Source organism: Leptosomus discolor, chromosome 1, assembly GCF_034619465.1.
Source record: "Leptosomus discolor isolate bLepDis1 chromosome 1, bLepDis1.hap2, whole genome shotgun sequence".
NCBI lineage: Eukaryota > Metazoa > Chordata > Aves > Leptosomiformes > Leptosomidae > Leptosomus > Leptosomus discolor.
In genome coordinates this window covers 214,872,414-214,900,305 of record NC_141391.1, presented here as the reverse complement: position 1 = coordinate 214,900,305, position 27,892 = coordinate 214,872,414, and the positions used below count along the sequence as shown (strand labels likewise).

At 43.6% G+C, this 27,892-nt stretch overlaps 1 protein-coding gene across 2 annotated transcripts in view; it reads right to left on the bottom strand.

Moving 5' to 3' along the window:
- The window catches only part of PRKCQ (protein kinase C theta), a 45,592-nt gene extending 18,704 nt beyond the window's left edge, over positions 1-26,888 (bottom strand). For both annotated transcript variants that reach the window (XM_086474929.1, XM_086474937.1), the window contains exons 1-11: positions 26,771-26,888; positions 21,215-21,414; positions 18,941-19,001; positions 17,032-17,194; positions 16,401-16,432; positions 16,220-16,305; positions 15,044-15,173; positions 14,237-14,346; positions 12,431-12,554; positions 10,226-10,401; positions 7,551-7,724 (exon numbers count right to left, since the gene is read on the bottom strand). In XM_086474929.1, coding sequence (XP_086331055.1) covers positions 7,551-7,724; positions 10,226-10,401; positions 12,431-12,554; positions 14,237-14,346; positions 15,044-15,173; positions 16,220-16,305; positions 16,401-16,432; positions 17,032-17,194; positions 18,941-19,001; positions 21,215-21,414; positions 26,771-26,888 — 1,374 coding nt within the window. The remainder of the gene's footprint in view (positions 1-7,550; positions 7,725-10,225; positions 10,402-12,430; positions 12,555-14,236; positions 14,347-15,043; positions 15,174-16,219; positions 16,306-16,400; positions 16,433-17,031; positions 17,195-18,940; positions 19,002-21,214; positions 21,415-26,770) is intronic.
- Positions 26,889-27,892: the final 1,004 nt, after the last annotated feature.

Here is a 27,892-nt window from a genome sequence, read left to right as displayed (position 1 = left end):
ATGACTTGAGATGAGCCCTAAGTTCGTCATTATGAGTAGCAAGATATAATCAAGCAGTGCAAGCTGCAACAAATTATTGGAGACAGCTTCCTAAGCCTGAGATCTACAGAGCCATAGAACACGTTAAAAATGGGAAGTGGCAAAACCTATGCTTGAAACCACCGAAAATTCAACAGTGTGCTGGAGGTTAAAGGGTTAGAACAGCACAGAGGATGTGTTTGCAGACAGGCTCCAACCTACACTTCCTCTTGTCCTGGGAAAGATATCTGATGGCTCCTGTCTGCTGCTGCCAGGCTCTGAAGTCTGTCAGCACCTGAGGCAGGCGAGAGTGGGTTAAGTGGGTATTTCTCAAGACGTGGCAGCTGCGATGGCATGACTTTGTCATGCCCTGATCCCCTGCAACAGTTCTAGCTCAGGGATGTTAAGAAAACAAACAGAAATGTCATGTACATGGCTGTGAGGGAGGCTTGGGAAGAGCCCCTTGCCTTCGCCCTACCTGTCTGCCTTGAAGACAGATGACCTGCTGACCCCCTGTGAGAGCATCCTTGGGTAGCAAACACTCAAGTCAAACTTCTGGTCATGGTTCCAGACTGACACAACAGAACAGAATAAGTCTGGTCTCACGGGAGTATTTGGGGCCACCTTTTACAAGCACAGAGCTCAAGGAGGACTGTAAAGGCATTCCCTGCACTCAGCGATGGGCACTGCCCCAGGGTAGTGTCACTAGTTGTCTTGAGGCTATCCATGTATCAGCCATTCCCTGCCTCTAGATCATCTTCCAGGGGCCTTCTCCATTGAAGCAGAGGGAACACGACAAACACCTCTGCGGGAGGACGACGTGCTGCTCCTGCAGCAGACAGAACCGTACAACACGGTGTTGTACAACATGCAGTTAGACACATACAGGTGTCCATCCTGAGCACAAAATAACGTGGTTCCCTAGTTGAGTCAATCCTGCCAGGTGCTGAAAGACTTGATTACTGCAAGAACTCAATTTCTTGCCCCATCGGTCCCTCAGTGCCTGTACTGAGCTGAGCTCCTCTCTGCAGAGCCACCTTCTCTCTCTGCCTCCCTGGAACATGGCAGGGATGGAGTTAAACCAACCTGCTTCTGTTCTGCATTCGACTGCTGTGAGAATGAATAGTCACTATCAGAGATGCTTTCAACTTTATAAACAATGAGTATAAAGCAGGCAGCATTTAAATTGATCTTTTGAAGGTACATCCTATAACAGGCTCTTAAAATCCTCAAACCAGCTGGAAGCCCTCCAGAGCACTTTTCTGCAGAGATTTTCAGATTTTGTTTTCTTTGCATTTGAAAGCACTTGCATACATACAAATACACAATTTAACACCATTTACTGAAGAGCAAAAATTCTTCTTCCCAGGGCTTCCAGGAGGATGAATATCAGAATAACTAATGCTGCAGGACAGTGTGGCTTTACCCTTATTTAGAGCAGTTACCCTAACAAATGCCTCCACAAGGAGAAGCCTCCTCAATGCAGATTACGTGACTTAACCCTACTGCAGGCCCACTGAATTAGGTTGTCCCTTGCCAAGAGAAAGGTTTGACACTGTAAGATTCCTGCAGCTGATTCTTGTCTCACATTTTCACACAGCTCAGCCCAGCCCAGTCTGGGTGCTCATCCATGCTTCGTATCTATTTTATTTCATGGGATAGATGAGAGCCAGCCTTCTCCACCACACCACTCAGTGAGTGTTGCAATCCTATCACAGCATCCCCCCCAGTGGGAAAGCAAGCAGTGCACATGCTCCTCGCTGTGTCTGCTCCCATGAGGAACAGTTAACACAGGGTCACTTCTTGCTAGTAGGTGACCATAGGAGGTATTATTTGCACCAGCTGGGGGTGAGCAAAGCCAACTTGTTACAGATTAAAGCAACCTCAGGTTTAATTTTCTTCTCTGGCCTAAAGAGTGTTTTTTCCTCTTGTGTAGTATCAATCTATCTTCTGGAGATGGCAGCATTTCTTACAGCTGTCAAATAATTCAGTCCAGTCCCTGATCTCACAATTTACTTTTTATTATAATCTTTGAACTCTCAGCAATTTTGACTGCATGTTAAACTGCTCATTTGGGATGCTTAGCTCTGTGTGCCTGTCTACTCGGTACAACGCATGTGAATATATTTATATACATATATAAAAATACATGTGTATACGTAAAGGTGGAGAGATGACTGGCTTTCAAATGAGTTCTGAGATCCTACGACCCTTCTCACAGCTCAGAGCAGGCAGAGTACAGCACTCATAGTGGTAAAATGAGTTACTATCAGCCCTGTCTTATAAGAGAAAGTGGCTTTCCCTATGTCCTGGGTTACAGTGTAAAATGTGCCAAAAGAAAAAAAAAATATTCTATGACCATCTTCAGGAGCTGTTGAGACCAGGTGGGGCGGTGCTCCCTGCCTCCCCCCTCTGGACTATCTCCTGTTACTGGGCACAACAACGCCTTATCGCCTGACCTATCGATAACTCGCTCCTGGGCTATCTCCTGTTCATGGCCCATCAAGGAACTGCCTCACGACTCCCCATCCCATTGTGAGATGCTCCGCCCGGGGGGGGGGGGGGGGGGGGGGGGGGGGGGTGCGGGGGAAAGAGCCAAGCAGTCCATGCCAAATAAAAACGGAGATTTTGAACACCCTAGCAGCCTTTCTTCCACTGGATTCCGAGAGAAGCTTTTCCCCCCACTGGAGTTCCAGAGGACAAGAGCTACCTACCTACCACTGGACCTTCGGAGGAAGACCAGACTCTTTTACCTGATAGCTACTTCAACAGAACTACACCCATCGCTTCAGGAGGACTGCAGCCAGCATCTTATCGGACTGCTGCTGCCACCCTAACAGGGTGTCAGGTTGTATTCCTGACTCTGTCAGTGTAAACCAGTGGGTTGTTTGTTTTTTTCCCTGCCTTGTGTTATATATATATATATATTAGTAAAGAACTGCTATTCCTATTCCCCATATCTTTGCCTGAAGGCCCGTTAATTTCAAAATTATAATAATTTGGAGGGAAGGGGGTTGCACTTTCCATTTCAAGGGAGGCTCCTGCCTTCCTCCACAGACACCTGTCTTTTCAAACCAAGACACCCTATCAGTATTGGGTGGTGTCTTCGAAAAAGACTAATTAATCTCAAGGCTAGAAAAATAATTCTGTGAAGATTTTGAGATTAAAAAAAATCACCAGACCAAAAACTAAACAAAAAGTAGTCATATTTGTGAAACATAAATACTTCATCAGCTGAAAAGTAGGGGAAAAAAAGTAAAGTTTTTATTTTAAGAAGTCAACTTTTATTCAGGACGAATATCAGCTACACTGCAGACTTTTAGAAATCACAGGCAAAGCTGAATGCATTTTGGGCTGATTTTCCTCAGATCTGGACAACAGGAAAGCAATGATGTCAATCATCTATCACTTAAAAAAGCCATGCTGGTGAGCTGGCCCCCTCTTTTCCTTGGCAACACACTCCACCTGTTCATACCACATGGACTGACACTACCTAGAAGTGTCTTGTAAAGACTTCATATTTTTGATGTTGTAATTACAGCTGCTCACACCTTCTCTGGCAGAACTTGTTCAAATCCCAAAGCTCTACTGAGGCTCTGCTATTTCTACTGAACCCTGTTGAAATTTTGGCCAGGATTGAATGAGACCTTGCCAGTTTTTCTGCTTGCTGGTTGCAAGAGGCAAAATCCTCAAATCCTCCCTAAGCTTCCCAATTCTTCCCCAATTTTCCCATCAGCTGGTTCAAATATGGCCAACCAGCCTTGAATCAGAAGTTGCCAAGCTGATGTATCCCCCCCAAAACACTAGGAGGATGGAGACCTAGAAACCTTGTAGCGTCAAGACCATGTCTCCCCAATGGCTGAACACCAAGGCAAGGGATGGTTTGTAGAAGGGAAAAGGATGGCTTGTTCAAGGCAAAAAATCTCTGCATTACCCTCTACTCTTTCAGCCTTCCTCCCCGGTCACTGTCAAAACTAGGATGCTGGCTAGAAAGACACCCAGTCTGACCTCACAGGACACCTCATTTTGTGATGAGCACCCCGTGTCTTGTTTAGTCTGTCCAATAGGTTGCTGTGCTTCAGTGGTTCAGCAGTGTTGGAAGTCAAGGCTTGCAACCTCACTGCCCTGCAGGATGACTTCCGTGCAATGCATCCACACCCTGCAGCCGTGCTGTGGTCACAGGGGATCCTGCATGGCCTGGGGAGGGCAGGTAAGCCTGATCCAGGGCTGCTCAGAGGGTCTGTGGCACAGCCAGGCAGTGGAGCTGAGCATCAAACGGGTGTGAAATGCACATGTGCTAAGCTACATGTTCTGATTCAGGTCAAATAATTCAGCCCTGTCCCTCTAACAGCAAGACAAAGACAGAAGAAAACGGAAAGTGCCTTTGGAAAACTTTGCAGAAAGTGCAATTTCCTCCAAGGAAATATTTTAATGATAAATCTCCTGAAAATACTCATGGAAAACCGTTCAGAGCCTAAGAATTTTTAAATTAGGATCACACTTCTTATTAACAATCCTTTTCTCCTTCCTGCCAATGTAAGAGATTTTAAAGTCAGTATTAAGCACATTAAAACAACATGTGAAAACGGCTCACCACCAGGACTTTGAAAAGACATAATACATTGGCAAAGCAGAAAATAAATGTTTCTGTTACACTTGCTTTTAAATTGGAATAAAGATGATTTCTCTTTTGGGCTGAGATAGTCTTCTGTGTTCCTATTTGTGTGCTACAAGCCGAAATGCCTCAAGACTTGATTTGCATTTAGGTAAAGGATGTGAATAAAAACTTGATCAATGAAGTAAAGAAACAGTTAGAAACAAAAGCGACTTTCAAAAAGAGAAAGCCTATTTTTATCACAGAAGATCAGTGAAACACAAAAAGGAGAATAAAACAAAAGCACTGGGATGCTAGTCACTGTTTTGGCATTACTAATTTTGGGATTTCACAGAATTATAAACATGTTTTTCCTCCTCTTTTACACAACAGTGTCCCTTTAAACCTAATACAACAGAGCAGCTCTCTGAGCCTGTTTATTAAAATTCACACCATATAATTATGTCAGCTGAATATCTGGATGCAAAGATTACTGCAGTAAAATAAAGCAGTCAAGTTCAAAAACAGATTGGGAAAAACCCTCATGCGTTTGAATTCATTCTCATGTAGCAAAACATGACAAGTATTCTGAGTTTCAAAAGCACTGATCATTCAACCTCCACAGGAATAAAAAGGAGTATTAGGTGCCTGGTGTCTACAAAAACCTGTCTGAAGGGCTGTCAAGCTTTATTTATTTCAGCATTCACTGATTACCTGGGTTGAGGCCAGGAAGAAACTCATATTAGAGCTCAAAGAACTGTCAACAGATTATATGACTTTTTTTTCCCCTCTGGAGACATGGGGACTACTGAGGTTCCAGTGTAGGAATATTCCTGTTTTCACTGTCCTTGGCAGAGGGACTCAGGACCTGAAGCAGCTCAGAAACCTTGAGAGTCAAAGCGTTAGAGATTCAGAACGGCATTGACACATGCATTTCTGTTTGAAACTACTTACCTATCCAGTAAAAGCTTAAAAAAAAATGATTCATTTTTTCAATTGAAAATTCAAATTTTCAATATTAAAGTCTAGAGAGGGACTACACAGCAGTACCCTGGCTTCTAAAACGATTGCTCCAAAAGATATTACAACTGAACCATTGCTGTCCTTTGAGCCGTGAAAGACTGTCCATGGCTTATCACAGCTCTTCTGCTGTGAATGACTTTCATGCATTGAGTGATCGCTGCTTGGCTTGCAAAGGTCAGAGGAGAAAAACATAAGCCAGAAATCAATCACAGCCCAGAGCGGCTTTGGCCTGGGCAGCCACATTCCAGATTCTCTATCTGTGAACTTGAGAGCAAAATGGAGAGATCAAATAACTTTAAAGTGGCAAAGGTGACTTGGGATGAGATGGATGGAGAGTCTTTCTATACATCAAGAGGGCAGTACTGTGTCGCTGCCCATAGGACAGTGTAGGAAAAGATCACTTGGGTTTTTGAGCCTGGCACCCATGTTTTTTTCAGTCATTCATTGCTTTTCCATCCTGCAGGTGTTCCTTGCCTCAGCCACAGCTGGAAGCACGGTCCCCTGCTAAACGGTCAGTAAATCCAGTCTGGCTCCTGACATGACTCCTTTTGGTTTGCCATCTTTTTGTTGCAGTCTCATGAGGGATGCAGACACTTGTATGCATGCGCTGCCTGAAGCCAGAGCTGAAGGCTGCCATTGCTGTATCCATCCCAAACCTGACCTCCAGCTTCCAGACCAGAGTCAGACCAGGGCTGGACCACAGACAAGACGGTTCTGCTGCTGTGTGCAAGTCAGCTACTGGCGTCAGTCAACATTCCCTTGGGCACTTGGAGTTGCAGGCAGCACAAGCAGCTCTCCCTGGAGTACAAGCTCCCTCGTAGAGCTGTGACTGTTGTGAATATTTCGTCTTTTTAATTAAGTCTTGCTTTTCCTTGCTTTTGGAGTTGGGTCATTTATATTTTCCTCTGAAATCTAACCCCCTCCAAAGGGAATTAATTCCTTTTTTCTCCAGGCAAGGATACAGTTCCCAGGACATGCTCACTGTCAGTCCCTAAGGGGTTAAACATGAATGCCAGGGCTTAGTGTCACATCGCCTATGGCAGTTCCCAGACTGTTCCCTGTTATAAATTTAATCTGTCTTTAAACAGGTGCCGCATCCTGCAGACGACTGGGATATACCGCAGAGGTTATATTTGTTTCTCCTGACCCTGCAGAAGCAGTGAGCCTCTTGCTGAGCAGGTCCTAACCTCACACTGAGCAGTATTTTGTGACACTAAATCCTGGGACTGAACAGGGACTGAGAGCATCCTAACAAAACCCTGAACAAGCAGCCTTGAGAGAGTACTGTTCCTTTGAATTTGAGCTTTGGGACAGCAAATATGTCTCAGGAGTGGTTTGGGTATGCTGGATAGACAAGACAATCTCTCAAATTTCCTTCCAGCATTTTTTTTTCTATGCCTTGTGTGTGCTTTAGTGTTAAGATGATTGGTTGTGGCTGTAGAAAAGGATCTGGAAAGCTAATCAGTTGGTGGTTTGTTGCCATGTAGGGCCTTGAAGATTCATACGTTACTTAAATGACACTTCAATTTTGGTTTGGAGTCCTAAGCAGGATTTCAGGTGAAGGTGCCTTGTGCTGCCCCTCTGAACTGCAGCCTTCACCACCAGTGGTCCTGCCGAATTAGGAAGAATCTGATGCAACTGAACAGTAACTGGGGGGAAAGAAGACTCCTAAAGTGAATGACAGCATGTTTATTCTTCATAACCAGAGTTTCTTGAGACAGCTCTGATCCAGGATAATCACTGCAGCATAAAGGTACCACTTCTCAAGTGGTTAACCTGAAGATCCCTTCCCTTAGCACCACCTCATGTCCAAGCTATTCCCTAACATCTAGCAGACTTAAGTACTTCACCAAGTACCCATATCTCAGCAAGGCATCCTCAGCCCGTGGAGGAAGGTGACAGATCCTTGTCTCACCTTGGTCTGGAACGTACAGAAGACATGAGTCAGGAATGGGTGCTCCCAAGCTAAGGAGAGGACTCTCTTCTCCACCATTGTACATTCAACATCATCATCCATCAGCACCACATCCTTCTTCAGGGCTTTCACGGCGAAATACTGGTCTGTGCTCTTCAGCTCAGCAAGGAATACCTAGGGTGGAAACAGCTGCTCAGAAAGAGCAATGTTTTTCTCTCAGAGCTGGCAAACAGCCATGTGAGGACGGGAGCTGAGGTCTGGAGAATTCACTAGGGTAGACCTTAGAACAGCTGATGTTTAAGGCCAATTCTGCCATTAGGACCATGTAGACTTTGAGTTTGTTCCCCACACCCAGAATAGTTTTGTGAAGCTGAACCCTGGGGAAGGATGAGAAGCTCTTGCCAATTGCAAGAGCAGGGGTTACATGCTCGTATGGACAGGACATGTCAGAGAGCCAAACACTTCTGACAACAGAAACCATCTTTATGCAAATGCTCATAAGATACATTTCCTGTTTTCTGACTTCAAATAACAAAACATAGAATATTGCTTAGTCAAGATGTGAAATGCAAATGCCCTGCACCATATCCTCAGCAGGTGTAAACAGATGTCCACCAGTAGTTAGACTGATCTGCATCAGATGTGACTTTCTCCCTTCCTCCCAGTAAGCAGCAGGCCTGAGCAAACCGGCTGGGTCCCCTGTGCTTCTGCAAGACTTCTCTGAGAATAGCAAAACACATCCCAGAGAAGTTAGGACCTCTATCTGTTTTTATGGGCAGGAAAGAAGGAGCAGCAAAGAAAGGTTTTTTTAAAGACGACAGAGCAAAGTAGTCTCTGCTGGAAGGCAGTGCCAGTCCTGATCTTTACGTTAACAGCCTGTCGACACTGTTTCCCATAGACTGAATAAATATGTAAGATTCATCAAAGAGGTCTTTGAAGTTCTCTGCCACACACTATTTACTGAGTAAGCTCAGATATTTTAGCCCTGACAAAAGTTTTATTTACTCTTTTGGCTACTGCTGCATTTCACTTTGTAGCACTAGACAGAGAGTAGAGCCTAGAGCCTCCCTCTGTGTCTGCAGTGAATGACCAGAAATGCTAACAGTGCTGATACTGCAGGCACTCTTTTTACCTCCGTTTTTGCAGGGCACTACTCTCCTGGGGAAACTGGGGAATACAGTACATTTGTGACTCACGCTGTGACTTCCAGGGTACAGGTAGGCATTGCTAGACCTCACACAGAGGGGGCTTCCTCATGGGTCTGGCCCTCAACCTCCCTGGTCCACGTAAAGCTGGAGGGACACCTCGAGCGCTGAGGTCTGCACGCTCTGTCCCCATTATGGGGAAGCGAATCTCCCTCCAAGCAAATAAGGGCACCAGGAGCAATACCTACACAGGAAACTTGTGGGTGAGGTTTGTTGCAGAAGGGCATGAAATAACCCACCCTCTCCACACCCACATGGTGCACTGCAGAGACAGGCAGATGGCTGCAGACTTGGAGAGTCCATGTTAACACAGAGGGCTGAAGCAAGGTACAGAATCTGCTTCAATGGAGGTGAAACTGGACTAGACAACCCCCTGAGCAGCCTCATCTAATCAGACCTGTTCTGAGCAGCAGGTTGGATTAGATGACTTCAGAGGTCCCTCCCTTCCAACATAAATGCTTCTATGGCATCTATGCTCTTGTGTCCATGTTAGTCTGGCCTGTGGATTTTGGGGTGTTCTGGCTTAGCTGTAACTCAGAAGTCTCAGCTCTGCTTCCCATGCAAACTGTAGACATGCCAAGCATTTTCAAGTATGGAAAGCCAACACAGCAAATATTTTACCAGAAGAGTAAAAATTTTAAGAACTGGCTGCAGCAATTGCTCCAGCTCACTGAGCAGGCAAAAAGCAGCCCTTCTTTAAGGCACAGTTTCCACCTAGGAAAGACGTGGGATCTGAGCAATGTGATACATAATGATACTCATTCTCCTTATTGGCTGTGAAAATACAATGGTGAGTTCCTCTGAAATTGCTTCACGCAGCTCTGCACTGGCACTGAGTAACACGAGTCCCCTTCCAGGGGACACCTGCAAGGAGGAGGAACAATCCACAATTCATCAAGATTAATGAATCCACCGAAAACAGGTGGTTCTTGTTTCAAAAGCACAAATTCTTGGCTGTTGCAAAATGTGCTTTATGCTCCAGCACAGATTGGAGCTGGGAAAGAGCAGTTAGTGTTCCCAGCTGGGGACTTGCTGCTCTGGAGACGGAAGGTGATCCACCCTCAAATTTTCAGCTAATGCTTCTGCCTCCGTCTGAGCTTGCTCAGCTATGTTGGCAGGAATAGCTGCATGAAGGGGGACAGCACAGAAATCTTTCCCATCAGCTCTCTGTGAATTCCCAGGCCCTGTCAGCCTGCACAGAAGGGGAAGCTGCAGCTTTGCTTCACTACTTTCCTCTCCTGTCATGAGCACTCATGAGACAGCAAACTAACGGGGCAGAGGGAAAGGCCAGGAAGATCTTTGTCTTAGGCAAGGAGAAGACTGAGTTCAAGACTCAGCCATGCCAGAGCAAAGGTTCTTTGAGGTCTTGGAGATATTTTTTCCTAAGTGGCCTTCAAACCACATGCTATTTAGTACCATAGTAAGCAACATGCAGACCTATGCAGTCGCATCTACTCCCCTGATGCTTACCTTGCCAAAACTGCCCTTCCCCAGCATCTTGTGCAGGACAAAATCTTCAATGGTTAGTTTTAGCTGCACTTGGTGCTCTTCCTGCTCATGGGACTGTTCTCCCAAGTCTGACTCTATTAGAGACTCCCTCTTCACCGTGCCCTCCACTGGAGTCTCCCAGGAGATGCCCTGTGGCTCTGCAACACACAACAAATCATTCAAATAAATCCCTGAAAATGAGCAGAAAATCCCTAGAACACTCACAGGTACTGTGTTTAGAGTTTTAAAAGGGTATTTCAAATAAATGGAAGTGTAGTGGCCACATTGACTAAGGGGGTTGGCTCTGCTCCCACATTGCTTTCTCTCCACAGGAAATTTTACTCTAGAGTAACTCCATCTTCTTCAGTGTCACTACTCCCACTTTGCAAATTTCTTCATCTGTCTTTCTGTTTTATGGCAGCAAAACATGACCAAACCCTTAATTTCTGGTCACCTGTGTTCTTCATTTCTTCTTGCTCGTGGCCGTTATGATGTGGTCTCATTTTTTCAAGGCCTGTTCAAGACCCTTGGCAAAGCTAGCATGTGAAAAGATGGGACAGCATTTTCCTATTGGGTCCCTACTCTGGCTGTAAAGCTCTGATCAAGTACTCCAGTTATCCTGGAGTGAAACTACTCAGTTTCTTCAATACTCTATTCACTTGGATGTACGTGCACTTCCAAGACATTCTGTCCCTTACTGGCTTTACCCCATGTACTGAAACGCACATTTGCTGTATTGTCCTAAATTGCTGAACAGCAAGAACACTGCTCAGCAGGCAAACAGACCCACAGGTAAACCAGATCTGAAACCATTTGAGGCTTTACTGATTCACATCAGCATAGCCAGTTCTACTTGCAGAAAAGAAAGAAAATAAGCACAGATGGGGATAACCTTTATTTCCCCTCTGGGGCCAAAGGGCACTGTCCCCTTAGTGCAGATGGTACCAAAATCAGCCTTTGAGGTCAGTAGCCTGGTGCTGTACAGTATCAAACCCAAAGCACCAGTATAAAGAGGCTCTGCTGTGCTTTAGCTGATGCCTTCTGACATTTTGCTCTAGGTCCAGTTTCCAAGATATTAACTCCACACAGGGCAGTATTAACTTGCATTGAGAAAGTGGATGATGGTGGGGCCTGGGCTCTCAGCTTGATTTTTGGTTAGGGTTGGAGCTGAGGACCCACTGTCCCAGTCCTTGCTAGGTTTAAGTGTTGATTCACTTGTAGTCTTCTTTTTTTCCCTCCCCATTCTGGTAGATGCATTTTAAAGCTTGTGGGAGGCAGAAAAGCATCGTGTCAGTGCCGTCACATGTCTGCTGCAGTTACAGTAGAGATCTTGGAGGGGTACCATGAACCATGAAGCTGGAGGGTTCCTGAAATGGCCTTTTACGTGGGCCACATGCATTTAATGAAAGGTGGTGGCATTTTTGCTCCTCATATCCAGAGTTCTGTGACTCAAGCACAAAGCAGATGAACAGGAGATGTCCACAGGAGACTGTAATTTTGTTTTAGGCCACTAAGCCCCCAGTAGCTTTGTGCAAGGTCTCTTAATCATTGTTGTTCCCTGATCTCTCATTCACCCTCCTAAACGTCTGCTCTTGTAGCACAGAGGGCTATGACACCTAGATCAGCTACTGGGTGAATGAAGTGGGAATCTGGCAAAGGTTTTCAAAGGTACTGGATGTCAACCCCCGCACAAAAATATGAAATCAGAAAGAGAATTGGCCATGGTGATCAGAAGGACGCCCAATCTCCTGTTTAAAGTTTGGTTTCTCTTTAAAGTTCTCAGATTTTACAGTCTATGAGTCCCAGGAAGGGAATAAACACGTTATTGCCAGTGGAGGTATGAGGTGTGCTCAAGTACTGGGTCAGAAAGAGAGTTTAGGGGTTAGCTGAATGAGTGGTGGTTGGTGTCTCATGTCACCAGAGGTTGGGATACCATGGAGGAAGTGCAGTTTTATAGAAAGGAAAGGAACTAGGCTGACATCTAGAGTATCTGCCATGCCCAAGTGATGTGGCTGGGAAGAGTTGTTGATATCCTGGGATGAGAAAGGATATGTCTTGCTCTAGGCTGGAAAGATGCATGAAAGATTCAATGGCTAATAAATGCCCCATCGTTGTCACCTCCACCTAACCACGTACAAACCAAAACATTAACAAAGCCTGCTGTCCCACACAACTAGGGGAAACTACCTTTTTTTCCTGTTGTAGATGCTGGCAATGCCTGAAGTGGTGTTACCTCCTTCACAGGAACTGGGAAGCCAATTTCAAGAGGTCCATCCCTGGAGATCTGTTCAGTGTCACGCTGACAGCGAGCCTAGATTACAGAAAAAAGCAAACGACTTTAGAGCCAAATGTCATGTTCTGAGCTTATGGACACTCTGGCTTCTTGAGTGTGACTGTCACAGAAGTCAAGATCTAGAAGAGGTCCTTGCTTATGAGAAGACACTGTCTGTAACTAACGTTTAGAGGTTTGGTAACCTAGAGGAACTCATAGCCTTCTGCGAGATGTGTGTGGGTGTTAATAGGTCTTTGTACTGTCAATATAGAGATCCTCTGTTTTGCACAGGGATCTGAGTACCTGGCTATCCACACAAAGGGCATTTAAATTAACAATTTCTTTCCCAATAGTCCTCTTTGAAGAGAAATCTGGAAAAATACTAGAGTCTGGAACATGCTGCAGTCTCATCCCTGGACAGTATCTGGATGTCACTCTGTAGAACTCCTTGGACCAGGATGTTGCAGAAATTAAGAGTTTGTCTGGATTCAAGGGTGATGAGACAAAATCATGAAAGATAAATCCTCTGAGGGCTACTAAACTTTAAGACTTCATCTATGGCTCAAGATAAATCAAAGCCTACATTTCTGGAGATTAGAAGAATATTTTGAGGAAAGTATCTAGTGATGGCCCTCTTCACCTCTCAGTGGTGACTCCAAGTGTACAGTGCAAGGAGCTGTAGAGAGACAGCAGGTAGGAAATAGAGAAGCAAGAGCAGAAAAAACTCCTCCTTGGAGGTCTGGCAGCACTACCTACCACATAAAGGTGCTAAATAGGCAGAGCTAAAACTGGTAGATAGACCCTCAGGAAAGTATAGATGGAGAAACCCCTGCTGTATGGATGAAGATGTTGCCTCGGGATACTTGAGTTACCTAAATATGGAGGACTAGGTACCAATGGATTTTGTCCCTCTCTGAGGTTACTCAAGAGCTGAGAGGCATCCTAATAATCCTGATTTTTGAACTAGAATATCTAAATTCTTTTACAATTTTGGGCTTGTGACAAGCTATTTTTCCTTCTTTTAATTCAATTTTCTGTGTTCACATGGTGTTGCTTATATGACAGTAGTATCTAGATCCTCTCCCCAAGGCCCAAGTCTCTTCATGAGAGTCCATGCTCTAGTGAGTTTCTTTACAACAGATCAGACAGTGACAGGACAAATTGCTAGGTCACAAGCATGGAGCAAGGTAGTGACAGCAAAAGCACCCAAACCAAGTTCCTCTCACTCTGCCTTGGACCCTGTTACACAACCTCAGTTATGAACATAATGTAAGTACAACTCTACTGAATCAGAGCAAAAGTCCATCCAGGTCATGTCCCATCTGCAATGGGGGTCAAGCAGGCACGAGGTAAGAAGAGTGCAGGCATGCAAAGTCATCTGGTCAGAATATTCTCCCTATCTCCAGAGATGTGGCTCAGAGATTTCCCCAATTCAAAGGCAATGCTTTTCTATTCAACAGAATTAATCATTCTCTCATTCCTGAATGGATTTCTCTTCTATGACCACTGGAGATTGTCCCTTGAATCCATGCAAACTTTTGGCCTCCACAAAGTGCTGAGATGAGCTGAACTAACTATTCCGTGAAGGACACATTTCCTTGTCTTTACTTTGAACTTTCATCCCACAGTGGTCCACTCAACGCCCTTACTTCTTGCACTGAAACAAACATTGAACAATTGATCCTTCTTTCTTCAGATCACTCAAGGCTTAAAGTATTTACCTGCTGGGTGCTTTCTATCATTGCCAGAGCTTCAGCCATTAGTTTCTGGTTAACTCCACAAAGGTTTGCTACTTTTGTCTGGCACTTGTGATGGACGTTCATGCCACATGCTAGAAGAAAGAACAAGAGGTGTCAGGACAACAAAGGATAGCTAGGTGGTAAAGGGTTTGATGTCAGGTTGTGCAGGAACACGTGCTGCTGTTGGCCAAGGGAAGAGATGAGCCATGTAAACATCTCAAAGCCTGGGCATGGCTTATGTCTCGTGAGATGGCACTTAGGTAATTTTTTGGTTCTCTATGGAGATGAAGGTTTTTTATATCTTCTTCTGGGCAAAAAGTTTCATTTCCACATCCATCAGCCTTTGCAGTTACAGGCTACCAAAGCTCCACAGTCTATCAGCTCAGAGAAAAACTGTTATCATGGAATAGGATCTCCCTGTTGGTATAAGATTATGAAGATGGTGAAGTGTCTTGGGTCTGTCTGATAGTGGAAACAGAGCATGCAAGTTGATACTAGGAGTGATTTTGGAAGATCAACAGAGTCCCTGAGATGTTCTTTGCCTCTCTGGGAAGCAACTCTTCAGCCTCATGGACCACATATCTTTCTGTATACTGACAGTTGTCACCCTCCTTGAAGAATGATCCTCCGTGAAGGATGGTCCTCTTGACCACTCACCACCCCAGATGCCATCTCATACAGGTCTTGCAAAGAAGCGTGCTAAATGAGATTTGGCTTATCAGATTGCAACCTCTAAAGACAACAGACCACTCCCATGCTCAGCTTGCAACTCATACATCAGAGACTCACCATCACACTTCAGTCCTTGCCGTGCAAGGCCCCAGAGGAGCGTGCCACAGTGCTCACAGAAAGTCGGGCTCTTGTAGTTGTAGACTTTGAAGCGGTGAGGCATGTCGATCTTGAACCGCTCTTTATGGAACTGCAAGAGAAAAGCAGTGTTGGCAATTCACTCTTTTTCCACCTCAGCTCTGCATGGAAAACCAACAGCCCCTGGGCTTGTATCACAGAAGTTGTGATGTCTACCGCTCCTTTATCCTTGAGTATGACCGTCAAGAAGAAACTATCTATAACTGTCATTCAGACAAACAAAGCTATATTTCAGTACATAAAATCTGTGCAATTCACTGGAAACTGGGTAATTTAATCCCTGGTCTTGACTTATCTCAGCTTATGCACCCAGACTCCCTTAATGCTCAATGGAAAAACAGAGGTACTTGTAAAAATTATTCATCTGATCCTGAAATGGATGTCTACATTTGTTGTCATGAATCACTCTTTGGAAGAGTCTCCTTTTCTTCTTTTAGTTTATAGGGAGTCAAAGGTGATGAAAAGTTGGATAGATCTACCCTGGAGATATCAGAAGACAGTTGAGATGAATTTAATTTCTAAAGACTGTAAAAGGAGAACAGGAGCCAGGGTACGGCTGGAAGCAAACAGAAGCTGTGGGACACAATTAAGAAAAAGTGAATAGTCCTGTCAAGAGTTTAAGTTCCATTTTTGCCCACCAAAAAAGAAGATTTATTCTAGATGGATAAAAGAAAAATAAAATGAATAAATAGATGCTAGATCTTCCACTGACTGTCTGTAAATCTCAGATAAGACAGAGTGGGATGTTAAAGTACTGCTCTGAAAATTCAGTGTGACGTCCTGCCTAACATCATTTAGTGAAGAATTTCCTCCAGTAAATCTCTACCTCATGTCCATGACTTTCCTCTGAGCGGTACGTCATACATTAGAAAAAGGTCACTTTTGATTCAGCAGCTGCTTATTCAGCGGCTGCATTTGTGTAAATCAGAAGTAGGAGGTAATGGAACCACTGGGAATGTAAAAAAGAAAGGGCACAGATCAGATCACACAGCCTTTAGTTCAGGAACACCTTTTGCTTCAGCAGTTGCCTTACAGCAATGTAGGAGAGATCTGAATGACACTCAAGTTTTTTAAAAGCAGCCAAATAATAATACATACCATTGTTTCTCTGCTATTGATTGCTGATCCTGTACACTTGGCTATTACTTTATCGATGCACTTCTTATGAATGGCAGCATTACATTCTGAAAGAGCAAGTGTATCACGGTGTTACTAAATAAATTCCTTATGAGAGGATCGAGTAAATAATGATAGTAACAAAATCAAAAAAGTTTCTTACGTCTGCATTGGTAGCCTTGTTTATTCAGACCCCTGAAACAAACAGAGAAATGGTTAATTCTGAACTTTCTGAAAGCCTCGACAGAAGAAAAGAGAGCAGCATTTATGAAAGAAACAGAGTAAACCAGCTTTGCTTTTTATCAGTCTTTATAGAGCTTCTCTAATCTAAATATCTTCATTCAATCTAACTGTGGAGTGATTCCCTGTGGTTTTCACAGCCCCTATTCACATTCTGAATTTCACAATATCCAAACAGCAAACTGGGCTGATGAGACATGTCTGTGCATTTGGCCAAAGATAAAAATATTTATTAAAAAATAAACTAAAAAATGAAGGGAATTTTCACAGTTGGAATTACAACTCTGAACCACATCCTTGAAGTGATGCAATAACTCTACAAGTCAGACGCCAAGGGTCCAGTCCTGCTACCTTTACTGACAGCAGGAGCACAGTTATTCACCAAAGAATCACAGAATCTTTTAGGTTGGAAAAGATCTTTAAGATCATTAAGTCCAATTGTAAACCTAGCACTGCCAAGTCCACCACTAAACCATGTCCCTAAGCACCGTGTCTGCACAAGAACTGGTCCCTAGGGTTAAAAGGGGAAAACGCATAGATCTATTTTCATTTACCATACAAACTCATGACAGACAGAGCAGAAGGTGGGTTGTGGAAAGAAAGTGGCTGTGAACTCGTGACACTTGACATTATGGATTTTGGCCTGTTTGATGGCTCCCCTGCGTTGGTGCAAGGAGAAAAACCCTTCAGTCTCACAGTCAGCCAGGTCCTTTGCATCTGGGGGAAAAGGAAAGAGAAGATTTATTAGGGTACCCTGCCCTGAACAGGCGCCTTGACAAAATGCAGCTGCCAAAATACTAAGTGACTGATGCCAATGATTCACTCACAGAAACAAATATTTTTAAGAAATACCATTTTCTGAAAGCCATGCAAGGCATGTTTGTATTTTTTTCATCTAACATTCCTACAAGGACATTAAAATGACTAAACTTGGAACTCTGAGCTCCCTTGAATACTTATAACGCTGCTTTTGAAATGTAGACCAGAAATTTCCCAAGGAGAGGTAATTTGCAGTTAAACATAAAATTCTAACTTTGTATAGCACTGAAGAACCATGCTGTAAAAGAGATGAAATTACATGAAAATTAATAATCATCTATATATGCACACAGACACACATGTGTGTAAATATATGTGTGTGGGGGGGTATTTAGCTGAATTCTTTATGTGTACATATATGTGTGTGTGAGCACGTATGTATGTTTCTAGGATTTTTTTTTCTTGTTATTTTTCCATGCCAACAAATGCTTTACTGCTTGCTGTGTCCATGCCATTATTCACAGTTCACATTTAAAGTTTTCAGAACAGCAAACAAACCGATTCTAACTACACATGCATATACACATGTGCACTTGTACATGTGCCGGTGTCTACAAACCTAGATATGCACACAGTATCTCACTCTCAATCTCCGTTTTGTTTCACTCATGCGTTACACAGCAAGTTACATAGGTACTCTGTGGAAGCTGCCACCCTGTGTGATCTGATGCTGATCTTGCTATTTGTAATACAAACACAACTTGCATTTTTTATGCTTTGACCTCTCTAGTATCTTACAACGTACAAGGAAGCAAAAATAGTCTATTCTATATTAAAGGTAGGAATAGGTGAAGAAAATATCAGTATGGACATGCTATTAGCTGCTTTCAGTACTTCTATGTTTCTATAAATGGAAGGTCCTTCCAGATATCCACACCTTACAGCTTCACCCCACATCTGTGAAAGGCAGCGAGAACTTTGGCATCAAAGACAGGAGAATGAGACTGAGAATTTGGATCACAACCCACTTTCTTCGACAAAGTAAAATGCATTTCACATGAACATCGAACTCTGCAGGTGGGATTTGGTTCCCAGGGAAGACATGTAAATGACAGTGTGTCCCCTCTCCAGGGTGACTAAGCTGCTGCCATGTCCCTGGAGGTCTAGCTGGAGCAGGCAACTGAGGCCAGTGAATGACTTGGCTCACCTTGCAGCAGAAACCTGCATTTGATGAGATGAATCACTCTCTAGGTTCTTTTCCTGTTTTGTCTAGGTTGCTGTTGATCTTAAAAGCCAAACTAACACATATACTGTGGTGTTGTCAACCATAAATTGCATTCCAAACATTACATCTGCACTATAATGCACACCATGGCTCATGTTGTGTGCATACACACAAGTAGAATGATTTCAGAGGGAGATGGCTCCTTATGTATCTGTTCTGTCTTACTTAGTGTAATGAGAAAATCTATCATTTTAGTGGTAAAATGGCCAAAATTCTGCCTTGCAAATCACAGAGGAACAGTCAATCTTCATCCCCACCATACAATAAAAATTGCTTTTCTGAAGTGTTCATTTCAAGCCATTATGATCGTTCCTATGAATAAATCAGTGATAACACAGGCTGTACTTTCACTGAAGACACCATGTCTGCCCCACATAACCAGAAATCACATCTATCAATTAACGAACAAAATCACTTGCCACTTATTTCCAGGAAGTATCTTGCATTCATCAGCATTCGCCCTTGAGGTTTCAATTCTAGCTGGTTGAGATAAGTGAAAAACAAGAAAAAAAGACCAGTGCGATCATTAAACAGTCACTCAAAGACACAACAATCATTTCAGATGACTCAAGGTATCTCCTTTTCCTAGCTGGAATTGATGAATGCCAACGAAAGCTAATTTTTGGGTTGCTCATACCAGTGTGGGGCAACAAGGTAGTGTGGGGCAGCTATAGAGAAAGGAGAGATCACCTCTTATCAGACTCCTGGTGCAGTACGATAGAAGAGATAGATATGACTAAATCACAGCAGCTGTAGGCAGTTTTTCAGACACCAGCTCAGGACCACCATTATCTATGGAGACAACTTGTTGTTCCCACTGGATCTTGCAAGGGGAAGTGGGAGCACCTCTAAAAAAATCAGCCAACTTCAGTCAGGTATTTAAAAGAAACCTATGAAGACAGGCTGAGAGAGTTGGGGTTGTTCAGCCTGGAGAAGAGAAGGCTCCAGGGAGACCTTATAGAAGCCTTCCAGTACCTAAAGGGGTCTACAGGAAAGGTGGGGAGGGACTTCTTACAAGGGCATGCAGTGATAGGACAAGGGGTAATGGCTTTAAACTGAAAGAAGGTAGATTTAGATTAGGTATTAGGAAGTTCTTCGCTGTGAGGTTGGTGAGACACTGGCACAGGTTGCCCAGAGAAGCTGTGTCTGCCCCCTCCCTGGCAGTGTCCAAGTCCAGGTTGGATGGGGCTGGGAGCAACCTGGTCTAGTGGAAGGGGTCCCTGCTCATGGCACGGGGGTTGGAACTAGATGATCTTTAAGGTCTTTTCCAACCCAAACCATTCTGTGTTTCTATGATTCTAAGATACTGAAACCTTGCAGAAGCTTGGTCCTGCAAGTCTAACTTCCATTACAGTTAATGTGAGTGATGCTACAAGCTTTCTCAGGCATTTTATGGGCCTTGCCACTGGACCTGGAAGTTCTGACCTATCTGACCCTTCTGTCCATAGGTGTCTTTGTAAGTCTGGATCCACTTGCCTAAGAATTCAAGGATTTCTTCAGCCTAAGAACCACAAAAGTGTCTTCCCCACCACTTCCAGCTCAGCCTGAGCAAGGTTACCTCTCTACCTTCCAGCTGAAACAGTGACCTTGGACAAAAAAAGTGAGAAAAATTATATTCTTTCCCCTCATGACCCTTGCAGGATGGGTATCTGGGACCATTCTCCCTAGGTTGTGACTTGGATTGGGCAGTGAGTGGAGAGATGTCAGGAGCTGCTTTCAGGCTGATACACAACAGGACCAGGGTCTCCCAATTCCACTTGACCTCAGGCCTGTTACACTTGCTGCAAGCAAGCAGCACCCCAGCCTATGTGCCCCCTCTCCTGACCATGCTACTGCCTCCCATGGCTTTGAAGTCTGGTGTTGGAGTGATACTGAGCAGTGCCTTTTGGTTTTCAATTCTGTCCCTAAGTATCTCAATTCCTTCCAAGTTACGTGTTAAATGTCTCCACCAAATCTTGCTCTTATGTCTGTTAAGTGACCAAGGTCTTTTTGTCTTTTCTACTCTTTGCTTAACCCAGCAGATCAGCCTGAGAACTGGCATGAGAAATAAAACAAAACAAAATATCCAGGTAATCAGTTTCTCTCCAAATGTCTTTCCACTTCATTGTTATTCATAGCATGGGTACAGAATACTACATGTTAAAGACTATTATCAAGAACTTTCTTGCTTGGACTACCAGGGAACACAACCTTACATTTAGCATCCTTATGAAGACTGTTACTTCAAATTTACTTTGCTGTACCCCCAGTGATTTTAAAGGAGTTCCTCTGACATAACTCTGAAGTCAGGCAGCTGTGACTCAGTTACTTGATATTAGATTAAATTTTTAAAGCTGTTTCCCCAGAGCACATAAAGTAATTCACGTTTAGCCACTCATATTACCATTTGTCCCCAACTGGTTTCCTAAGCGACAACAAATTTGTGGGCTTGGCTCACCTGAACCAGAATCCTTGCTCACAGAGGGCATGTGTTTCAATATAATGACAGCAGGTAATACGAATGTGCCATGCTCTTGCATGGAAATCTTTCCTTCAAGTCATACCCACATAGACTCAAAATGTTATTCCTTGGATGGCAGCCATTTCCTGGAGCCCTGCTGGTCGCAGTCGCAGCCTGGCACGGACACTAGGCATTCCCCTACCCCCACAGCAGCTCCCCATCACAACCTGCAAGAGGCGCTAATGATGCTTACCCATATCTCTGTCTTCCCATTGCTCTTCTTGCACCTCTCTGCCAGCACCTTGAGTTCCACTGTGGTCTCAGAAACCATTTCGGCACTTTTGTCCTTGACAACGATGTGCATGACCCTGCCGTTGTTGATATGGGCATCGAAAGTGCTGTTCCAGGGTGGGTACATGGTGGGCTTCTTCTGCACATACACTTGGCCGTTTTCTGTCAACAAGAAGTGGTTTGGATTGACTGGACTTTCTTCTCATCTGCATTAAAGCCATCACTCTGCCGTACCTCAGACAGATCTGTTATTTACCCACTTTAAGGTCCCTCTCCCGGCGTGGTGTGTAATGGACTGTGTTAGAGTATCTTATGAGGTTACTGTGGGAAGTGAAACCTAGGATGGGATTCATCTCACTTAACTTTAGGTGTCTACGATATGTATGCCCATATCTGAGCTGTCTGAGCATTGGCTCCATTCAGAGCCAGTGAAGTGAATACAATCAATATAAATCAAGGGATTTAGGGTGTGTTCTTTTGATCAAATACAGACATCTACCTTAGAAAACAGAACTTCCACCCTTGGCTCCATTAACTTTATTGAGCAGATCTCAAATGTAGTCTCTGGCACCACAGATACATTAAATCAGGTGACTCTCATCACAGATAACCAGCTACGTGTATCACCTGTCCCATGGCAATGCAAAATGAAACAGGTTTGCTTCAATCCCTCCCAAAAGCTGGGTGCACTTCGAGATTGAGGTTCAGCTGGAGCGCATGTCCAGTCGCTACATCTCAGCGAACTCAGGGATGTTAATACATGAACTGCCTTGCAGACATGCAACCACATCCACAGTGGTGTAGAGTTTTCAACCTAGCAAACTTCTCCTGCATCTCTTCCTCATGCATTAATTCCTCTTCCTTCACAGAAGATGCATCTTAAAATGGTGAAGGGTATCTCTGAAGCTTAGCATTAGCTTTCAGAGAGTTATCTCTAGTTAGTTCTCTCTGAAAAGGCTCTCAGCCAGCTTTTTTTATTTCATACAACTCATTTTATTTCATACAGCCCTGTAAAAGGCTTTGACACTTACTCAAGGTAAATTCTATGTCACAGTTACTGTCTGCAAATTTTCAACCCATCAAATGCCAAAACTGGAGGAATAAAAGAATAAACAGCAGTCGTGTGAACAGCAGACCTGCAACTCCTGTCTCTCTAAAGACCCTGCTCCTATTTCCAGTAATCCCAGCCTTTCCCTCATCCCATTCTGCTGGAAAAGCATAGGCAGCCAATAGCCTGGAATGTGACATGTGCTGGAGAAAATCTTTCCCTAGATGGGAAATCAGCTTTGATTTACACAGGTAGGAATGCAGGGATTTCTGAGGCTTGTACCGCACCTTCAGGATGGATTAAAATTGGTAAACAAGCTCCAAAGTTATGGAGGTAGGAGAGAAGGAGGAAAAAAGGAAACAGTGACTCTCAGTTGTGTAATATCCATCTCAGGAAACGAGAGAACATTTATTAGGGAGAGAATAAATATCAGGGCAGTGAGGTTATAACAAAAATCTCCCTTCACCAGCCCGTACACTGGAGAAACAACTGCCAGAGCCACTATATAAACTGTACTCACTAGATGGATTTAGGTTGAGAAAGTAGCCTCCTGAGGAGAGGCATGCAGGATCATGCAACCAATACCGACTTGCTGAAATTTCACTCCATGACCCAACACCTGGCTGTCACAAAGTAGTTTTGTACTTGGTTGGATGACATAAGCTCGATTCGAGCTGCAGTCTGCTTTGACCATCAGCACTGGACTGCATTGAAAAACTGAGCAGAGACCATTCCTGCAGCGTAAAATCACTTCTCACTCTTGTCCTGCCTGGTTGTGCAGCTAAATCTTAGATTCAAATTCAGTTTCCCTAAAGTTTTGAGCACCTCAGACTAAAGTGAATCCATCTCTATCAGTTAAGTGGAGTTGACTTTTCACATATGCAGATTTAGGCAATCACATACTAAGCTCATTGTCTGTGTGCTTAATTCATTCCCATCAAGCTGGCAAATATCTATTCAATGCACTCTTTCAACAAAAGCAAACAAAACAAGACATGAAAACGAGGCATAAACTTCCCAGCATCACAGAGAACAGAAATCTCAGTAAGCACCGTTATTTCTTTGCTACATCAGTGAAACTCCACAGATGTGAAACACAGCACTTGCAAAACAAGTGCTGTCGTTTGCATTGCGCTCCAAAACATACAGCTTAAATAAACAAACCCTGGAATGTGAATGAACTGGCCAATATATGGGATCAGACAGTCACTCCCGGCACATCCCCGCTGACATCTGTGGAATTCTGCCAGGGATTAATCTAACCCTGGGCTCCTGAAAAATAAAATAGCATCTGTCTTTCCTGGGCAGCAGCTTCCACTGTAGCTGGGAGCACTTTTCCTGGAGTCTTGCTGAGTTCAAACATAGAGCAGGATCTTTCACGAAGCAAATGTCACAAAGACAGGTGGTAAAATGGCACCGGGCCGGGTGGCTTGTGAATGCAGAAGCCATTTTTAAAGGGCAGATATTTTTATACCCATGATTTCTGAAATGTTTTGTCATCAGTAATAAATTGCTATAACACTTTTAACTACATGGAGGTGTGGGGTTTTTCTGGTTTTTGTTTGTTTGTTTGTTTGTTTGTTTGTTTAAAGATTATATCTTTAATTCCAGGTCTCTTCTACAAAATAAGCAAGTGGAAAAACCAAAAAAGCTGCCCAAGAGCTTTCCTGAGCTCCTAAATTCTTTAGGGTGTTGTGACACCCCTGCATCAACAATGATGTTCATTACTCCCAGGATCCTGGGGACCTCTGTGCTAACGACCTAGCCATCACGATAGGTTGATAAGGGACAGACTTTGGCATGAACCCAAAGTCAGACTCAAACTCTCATTTTTGGGAACCAAATGCATTTATCATCTACCACTGCTCCATTTGCAAAAAACAAACAAACAAACAAAACCCCCAAACTCCTCATGCTTTGTTAATGCTACACATGGTACAGATCCAATCCATAATAGGATGTTGCAAAAGCCAGAGCAGAGTCATCTACCAAAACAGTTCCAGCATGGAGCTTGCAGGAATTTGGAACCTGATCCATCCTGGGTTCAGATGAGTTTAGGCACGTCCTGCCCCGCATTCTGCACTGACCTCTATATAGCAATCGCTTGCCCTGAAGAAATCTCAATGGCCATGTGCCAGAGCACAATGCTGGCAGTCAGAGTTGTTTCCATCTCTTACCAACTTTGGAGCTGATTCACTCCTGTTCCTTGGATATGCCACTTTAGCCAAAATTTGCATATCAGGGTACCAATATAATTTTTTTTTTTTTTCATCCTATTACCACTGAACAGCAAGTGCTTTGTGAAACCAGGGAACCGAAAAGCAAGCCATGACCAAAAAAATCACGAAGCAGAGATGCAGCTATTTCAAATATACTCAGCTGATGTTTGCCCTGAGACCTTCATTGCCTTTTGCCTCCTCTGAACCTCTTTGAACATGACAGCTCCTCAGGACGGTCATGTTGAGGGCATTTCTGGCATTTAGAGTCAGGCTTATCTCACTGAACTTCAGACATGTACCTCTGAGAGGACTGTCTAAACTGTCCTCAGAGTCAGCAGAGAGCACTGGGCTTTTCTAGGGTGTCATGCACCAGGCACACTATGGATGTCTTCCTCAAGGCAAGACGAATCCCACCATGGAAATCCCTGTTTGTTCCTTTGGGCTGTGATGCAAGGGTAGCTGAGTTGCTCAGATATTGATATCCTTGCAGAAGACTCAAGTTATAAGGGAGATGGATCCCACCATGGCCTCATCTTGGCTTTATCACCTTAAGGTAAGGTTAGTCATCTATGCATTTAGACACCCTCCACCAGCAGCAAATTAACACCTCCCAGGGGTGGTTCAACCCACCCTAAGAGGGGGATCTGAGGTGAACCACTCTCAGGACGTTCCTACTGCTATCACTGACATGACGAGAAGTGCCCCTGGCTGCCCCAGCATGCTCTGAGCAATGGGTAGACAAATGCAATTACACCCCAGCAAACAGGCATCTTCTAATAGAAGGACGTCATTTTTCCTATACTCAGTCCTCACTAATGGAGAAAAGTTCCCTGAAACACGCTTTTTTATTTCTTGTTGGTAGAGGTATTATTGTCATTATTATTATTGTTGTTGTTATTATTATTATTGTTATTATCATCATTGTTATTACCGTTATTATTATTGATGCTCAGGAGCACAAAAATTATATCGCTTAGTACATTCGTGTTTGTTAGACGCCAGAAAATGCTTTCAGCTCAGTGTAAGGCAAATAAATATGTCTGTTCTGACCAAATTGACTTTATTCACTTTTGAACTGACAGAGACTTTAATTTGAGTTATGGCTTTCAAAGGCCTCATTAAAGCAAACAGCCAAGCCCTGCACAGAGCTAAAATAGGGCATTTTCAGTAAAAAGTGAGATCTCAGGGATATCTTTTCATGCAGTGTTTACTTTCCTTTTGAATTTACCAGTCACCACATCTTCCAGAATCATTTAAAGTATCATTTAAGCCAAGCTAAAGTTCAGTGTGATAAATGCCGACTCTTAAAAATCAATCAAACGAACAAACAAACAAACAAACCCAGTGAAATACTGAATTGTTTTTAAATCCTAAAATTTCCTTTTTTGAAGTTTCCTTAACATCCTGTGGAGATTAGAGACATGGGGATTCTCAAGGTTTAAAAGGGTTGATTTAATTTTTTAAAGAATCACAGTGGTCGAGTTAGGAATTTATCAGAGATTTAAGATAAATAACAGCCAATACAAGGAATTCCCAAACATTGAAGGTCTTGATCTTCATGATTCTTGAAAAGCATCACTGAAGAACTTTTCATCCCCTCACTGGGACTATTTTCATGCGTAAGATGTATAAGAAATGTTTTCCCAATGAGGACTCATCAGTGTTGTTCAATCAGGAAAATTGTGCAACAACACATATGTCCAGACACAGAAAACAGCTAAGCAGGAGGTTTCACTTTCAAACATTTTACATAGTACAGCAATTACACAGAGAAATTAACTCCCTCTGCAAAGACTGGGGCTGCTTGAGAGGGAGTGTTTTAAAATGGTGGAAATTACTGGACCCATTAACTCCTCAAAAAAAAATGTGATAAACAAAGACAGCCCTCCCAGGATATTTCCAGGACACACAGATTTCATCTGTCTGGAGTCCCACTGACAAACCAGCAACTGCTCGTACAAAAGTGAAACTGAATACAGCTCAGAGCATCTGTTCTGTCACATGCTGGGACTTGTAATTCAGTAGAAATTAACATCAAATTGAAGACATAGATTTGTTGGGTATCATCTTAAAATCAGATTGTCTGGCAGACCATGCAAGCCCAAACTTGCACTGCTCTGAGACACAAAAAGCCCTTCACGAACGCTTATAAAGATTTACCAGTGTGCCTCTGACATGCCAGAAATGACACAGTAAGGTGCACACGTGTCTTATAAAAGCTCACATGCATATTTAACACCTCCCAACTTACCTGACTCCACGGCTTCTTTAACCATCACAGCACAGTAAGGGTTAATCACCTCCCCCTGGGATGGCAGGTAAGGGCCACTGTCATAGTTGGATAAACCAATACGTAGAAAGGGAGACATGACAAGTCCTGTGTCAAACAAAAGACAGGCGATATTTGGGAAGAGTCTAAAAATTCCCTTGGTTTTAACCAGCCTCTTATCTCTGTCCGACAGGGGTATGCCGGCCGTTAGTTATCCATCCAGCTGGAGACTCTCTGACTTCCTCCAGTGTCTAGCAAGATGACGGACTGACCGACTGCCGCTTAACGTGTGTAAGGTAGCGTAACTCAGCTGTCGGCTTAACCGCCTAGCTGAACCCATCGCAGGGCTGGAAAGATCCGCAACAGCAGCTTTGAGTACTAGCGACTTGACGCCAGCCGTCAGGAACAAGAATGACAATACACAGAAGCCAAATCGGGACTTTCTTGGCTGGGGTAACCTCTGCTGTAATTTATGTTGAGTCATGCGTTCAAGAACCTGAATGCTATGAGAATAGAAAGGGTTTCGGGAATACAAGGCTGTTGGAAGCCTACAAGCTGAACATGAAGCTGTGAAATAACTGCAAACTATTTATATAGAGCTTGGAAATGATCACGGGCATTCAGCTGCCTGGGTGCTGACCCATATTCATAGATGAAGCTATAAAGAGACAATTCAGCTCATATGAACCACACTGCGTATGGAGTGGGGAAAAAAAAAAAATAAAAAGAAGAAAGTATCTCAGGATAATTTTAAGCAGCTGAAAACAGAAACCTACAAAATCAAGATGCCAGGAAATACACCAAAGCCTTTGGGTTGGTCTTCTCTGTTTCAGAGCTTCCAGAGAGAAGATTTAGTGAAACCAGAAATTAGTGACTGCTGTAGCTGGTGACCATCATTGTGCCATCTGGGCCCAAGGACTGGGATTTAACACCTAACTTCTGTGCCAACTTCTGAGCTTGTCATTCCTGGCTCCTCTTCTAGTCAATGGGGAGCAACAGGCACTTTGAACTCAGCTAGAGATGTCTATGTCTTGGACCACCAAAGTTAAAGACATGAGTCCTATCACCAGTTGTTAGCTGTCAAATATATTGACAACAATCTAT